This window comes from Dasypus novemcinctus, chromosome 3 (assembly GCF_030445035.2).
Source record: "Dasypus novemcinctus isolate mDasNov1 chromosome 3, mDasNov1.1.hap2, whole genome shotgun sequence".
Taxonomy (NCBI): Eukaryota; Metazoa; Chordata; class Mammalia; order Cingulata; family Dasypodidae; genus Dasypus; species Dasypus novemcinctus.
The window spans coordinates 111,452,447-111,457,715 of NC_080675.1; the positions used below are offsets into that span (position 1 = coordinate 111,452,447).

At 49.0% G+C, this 5,269-nt stretch overlaps 1 protein-coding gene across 1 annotated transcript; it reads left to right on the top strand.

Annotated features, from left to right (window-relative positions):
- Window positions 1-722, top strand: INAFM2 (InaF motif containing 2). The gene has a single exon (XM_071214106.1). It carries the CDS (start codon window positions 126-128, stop codon window positions 588-590), a length of 465 nt encoding a protein of 154 aa, XP_071070207.1. The 5' UTR covers window positions 1-125; the 3' UTR covers window positions 591-722.
- The last annotated feature ends 4,547 nt before the right edge of the window (window positions 723-5,269 follow it).

The following is a 5,269-nucleotide window of genomic DNA, read 5'->3' on the forward strand; positions in this document are numbered from 1 at the left end:
CGGCGGCGGAGCGCGGAGCCGCCGGGGACCGAGGGCGCCGGGCCGCCCCTGCCCTGTCCTCGCAGGCCGCCAGGCCCCCTCCAGCCGGGGCCGTGGAGCACCGGGGCAAAGGCCGGGGCCCCCCCATGAAGGAGCGCGACGCGGCCCCGGCCGAGCGGGGCAAGCCGGCCACCTACACCGGGGACAAGAAGGCGAAGATGGCGGCCAAGACCAACAAGAAGTGGGTCCGGCTCGCCACCGTGTTCGCCTACGTGCTCTCGGTGTCCCTGGCCGCCATCGTGCTCGCCGTCTACTACAGCCTCATCTGGCAGCCTGTCGGCGCCGGGACTTCGGGGGGAGCCGCCGGTCCGCACCCCGGCGGCTCCAACGCCACCGGCCCGTCTGGGACTTCGGGGACGGCGGCGACGGGGCCCAACGCCACGGGGTCGTCCCGCCGCGAGGCGCCGCGCGTCGCACCCCCGCTGCAGGCGGCGCGACCCGCGCCTTCGGAGCCCCCTGCCGACAGCCCCCCGGCCGGGCCACTCGAGCGGCCGCGCGGGCCGGACCAGGACGAGGAGGAAGCGGCGGCGGCGGGGCCCGGGAGCCGCTGAACCCCCTCTTCTCTCCGCGCTGGGGGCGGCCAGGTGCCATCCTCCCCAGCCCCAGAGGCAGGACTTTTCCTCTGGACGGGCCGGGGACCCCGCGAGAGTGACCCCTGTTGGAGTGAACGCCCCCTCCACGACCGCCAGCTCGTCCGGGGGGCAGATCCCCCAGCCGAATCTTCAGTCAAGGGACAGCGGTTCGCCTCGGGTCTCCGGTTTGGTCTTCCCAGGACTGTGACGCGCCAGGGCCTGGAGCGATCAGGGGTGGGGGGAGGGGTGGGGAGATCCCAGCGCCGAACGCTTCTGCTTTGCTGCTCTTGTGTCGCTTACGTGCTGGGGTGACTCGGGCTTTCCCCCAAGACTCAGGGGAAGGAGGGAGCTGTAGGGGCTCTTTTTTCATAAGCTGAAGCTCTCGCAAGGAGGAGGGCACCAAAAGTAGTGGAGCTCAGGTATGTTAACCTATTGCAGTGGCCACAGATGCGTTTAATTTATAGATCGTGTATATAGGTGTTGACATATGCACTAGAAGCTATAATAATCTAGAACTATATGTATCTTCCCACACCCTGGGTAGCTACTGACTGATGGGGTCAAGTAAGGGATATTTGCTGGTCCCCAAAGTACAGCTAGCTAGAAAGGCCCAAACACGATTTTTTTCATCACCCACTTTTCTCCCTATTCCCCTCCTATATCAGAAAGATAAGTCTTTGCTCTTACACAAAACAGTGTAACCATTCTTAGACTTGTTGACATGACTGTGGAAAACCTTAGGAGAAGCAGAAGCAGTGGGGAAGGGGACTGATCTCCTCCTCTGCCCACCACAGTGTCCCTACTAAAGAGGCCTCCTCTTGCAGCCCTTAGTATCTGGATTTGGGCCAGGGAAGAAGGAAAGGAAAGAGCATTGTAGCTATGCTTCAACCCTTGGCCTTCCCTCAGAGTTCATTTTGGAAGAGCAAGCTTGTGTAAGTAGAGTGACTGGCAAGTGTTTTGTTTTATTTTATTTTTGCTGCTCCTTCCTCTCTTTCCTGAGCCTGTAAGGACAAAGTAGCCTTGCCATTGGGCTGAAATCAGTTGTGAGACCAGAGCTTTGATCACCATCCTCTGGTTTTGAGATGTAGCACAGAATCAGAAGGGCTAGAAGGTGGACTTCAAACTCAGGATTGTGCACATAGCTTTGATAGCCAGTTAGTAGACCAACCATGGAAAGGTTAAATTGGCTTGTCTTTACCTTTTCTGATAAGCCCTACTTATAGGCAGCCTATATATTTTTTTAAGGAGATAAGAAACAAAGGGAATGACATCTGTATAGCTCTGGGACAGCAAGAATTTTACTTCCTCAATTTGGATTCCATTTCCTTCTGCTATTTGCTTTTAGGCAATCAAGTGGGTAGTGACAACATAGTAAGCCCCTTAATGTTTCCTTTTGGGGAATGAGGTATTTTAAAAAGAAAAAGAACTTACCCACCTGAGTCCTAAAACAGTTTGCCTTTTCGGTTTTCTGGAGTTAGCTCTGATCCAAGTTTGCAAGACAGCAGCCTTGCTGTAAGCCATGTCCTGTAGTAGGTGAGATAATAGCGAATGGATTGTCCTAACCTTCAGGCAGGCTGGTAGCATCCCCAGGGTCTCTTGGCTAGAAGAGATTTCTTAGCACCTTACTGGGACTTTAGTCATTAGGAAGCCTATGGGGCCTTTTTAAAAAAAAATTTGGGGGGGGACGGGGGAAGAAACATAAAATGCCACCTTTATAACTTCAGTAATAACCTGTAATTTATATTTACTGTGTGAATTTTTAGTCCTATATTTTAATAATTTGTAAATTGATCTCATTTCAAGAATCCTTTGAACTTGCAGGAGAACATCTGGGAGTCCACTCCCCTGTCCCCATCCTGACCCCTACATCCTGGACTGTTTAAATCCACCTTGGGATGAATCAAAGAGTCTAGAGAAACCACTCGTAGGTCCAGCCGCTGGCCTCCTGAATCTCTAAAGCCTTTACTGGAATTGGGACTTTAACTCCAGCTCTGGCTGTGAAAATGACCAGAGACATTATTTATAATTCAGCCATTTAAGATATACCTGTACTTAAAAAGTCCTGTATATTTTTAAAAAGTTTTATTTTTCAGGTGAACAAAAATACATTCTAAGAACTCTGCCTAAGTCTATGTAAGTTGATTCTTTTTATTCTTTTTTTTTTTTTTTTAGGAGAAAATCAATGTGTTCTCAGGGCCTGCCTGATGATTTGACTGAACTGATTAGCAATGATGGCAGGAATCCTTCTTAGTCCAGAAGCAATCATGGGGTCTGAAGAAGAGTGGTATCTAGCTCAGCCGGCTTCTGCCAACCTTAAAAGGGTTGAAAAGAAGTTCTGCTTTACTGGCACTCTGAGCAGATGCTTAGCCGATGAAGCTAAGGGACCAGTAAGCATAAATATTAAGATTTATTGCAAACATTTAGCTGGCCGAGAGCTGAGGTAAGAATAAACTGTCACGTAGCATCACTGTTCTCACCTTTAAACTCTTGGCCTTTAGATAGCTCAAGAAGTGCTAACACTGACAGACAAACTTATATTATCTGCAGTGGTTTGGTCAGAGCTTTGCCTACAACAGAGGAGGTTAGAGAGCCAAGTAGCTGAAAGAAGGGATAGGTTGCTTCAAGGGTGAGGCTTTCTCTCCTAAAGGAAACATTAAAAGACATGTGGGTGAAAAAGCACAAATATAAAGTGTTAGTTATGCTGCAGAATACATGGTAAGCAATTGAGCTCAGCTCACTGTTAGACAATACTGCCCAGTACAAATCCGGAGTCAGAAGCCCGTGTTGGTGGGGCCCCCTGAGGCCTGCACTTCACCAGAGCTGTCGGAGGTTAGCTACTGTGCTTTTACATCACCTTGTAGTCTGCAGGGAAGCATGGAAAAAGTCCGCCCTTCTTTTATTTCCCTCCTCAGCCTACACAATGGCTTTCTGTGAGAAGGCTTGGTAAGGCAGAGCAGAAGGGGAGTAAAGAGTTTCCGAGGTCCTTTCAGTCAGCCCCTCCTTTCTGTAGATGGTGGCATGTGACTTCTGTAGCTGCACTCAGCTTCACACATTGGGCACATAAAGCAGCATGCACGGCAGGAACCTGCTGGCTGATAAGAAGGACACTGTTGGACCAGACCAGGACCCAGTGGGCTGGGGAGCAGTGGTTGGCATAGCATGTTTTCAGCAATTAGAAATTTTGCAAAATTGTCCATCAAGTGTTGAACCAGGAAGGGGAGGTCTGTGCCAAGGCAGGTTACTCTCCTTGAACTGCTTTGCCCCTGCACTTTACCAAGATCATTTCTAGGTGTTTGCTTACATTAGAAGTGACTATGCTTTTTTCCTCTGTCAGCCTGACTTTGAAGAAAAAGATAATCCTTTCTTTAGGGTGTGCTTTTGGAGTATGAGGGTTCAGGGAATTGCTCAGCCCTCGAATTGAGTTTGTTTAGGTGTCATTTCTTTCCGCCGTTGGTACTGAGGTGGAAAGAAGTGTTTCTCTGAAGTTTCAAGCATAAGAAATTTCTTCCTAACAGCACTAGATTTCTGCATGGACAGAGACCACAGCTTTGGAAGCTTTTCTTTCTACCTTGTTTTTCAGTTTTCACTGGGGAATTCTAAGATAGTATGTTTAGTTGAGTATTTATATCCTGTTTTGAAATGCTGACTGGAGAGCATCTACTTGTTTCTACATGTTTCTTCGAGGAGAACTGAAAGGTCAGGTCCCTAGCTTTAGGGCTACCACAGCTACTTAAAAGGGGTAATAATTGTCCTTCCTGTCCTCCCTGCAGAGTCTGGAGGTATTTCTGGAATTGCGATTCAAAAACAAAAGGGCGCTTCTTTTTTTGTCTCCCTCAATAGGAGAGCACCCACAATGGTTTTGCTTCCTTCGAGTGATGAGCATTAAGCCCATTGCCCTGCACATAGTCGTAGGTACTTGTTGGTTGATCATTTGGCAGACTATGTTGGATAGAGCTGGCCCTGGTATTATTGTGGTGTTCCAGTCGTGTTCCACCTCTGCACCCATATCCACAGCCCATAAACTGGTTCAAGGGGATGGGCTGCTAATGAGAACCCCTGCACTGACCTCTCGGCCCCAGTTTCTTTACTTCCAAGTGAGGGCCTTCCTATTCTTTTCAAGCGCCAGAATTCCACAGCTATATTCCATGTGGTACTTAATGGAGGCAAAGTATGATACTTGATCCATTTGTTGTCTCCTCTGTCCCAGCCCTACAGCCCCTTGTTGAGCTATAAAAATACCTGCTCTCTTGGCAGGTTTTTGTTGTTGTTCACATTTGTTTCACTTGCTGACGTAGCCTGTGGTTTTCTGCTGCCAATTGTGTTATGCTTTCAGTTTCCTCCAGTAGCTAATTTTTTTTAATACTTTTTTTTTTCACCATGTACCCAGACTCTCCCAGGCACTCCATTCTGAGTGCAGAAACAGCTGAGCCTCCCGTTGGTATCCATGCTTAGGGGCACTTCATCTGTAAGGAGCCCTCTGGCCAAGCAGTTTCCCAGAGCCTCATTCAATTCTAAAACATCTGTTAAGCTACTACTAAGGGAGCAGAAAATTACCACACAGTTCTTGCCCTCAAGGAATTTACAGCCATGCCAGACAGGAGTCTCCCTGTTGCTTCCCTATTTTCTTAACTTGAAGAATCAGTTTTTGCAATAGCTTA

Bases quoted from the DNA above. Each gene is read 5' to 3' on its own strand.
- INAFM2 (XM_071214106.1), top strand. From the start codon at position 126: ATGAAGGAGCGCGACGCGGCCCCGGCCGAGCGGGGCAAGCCGGCCACC.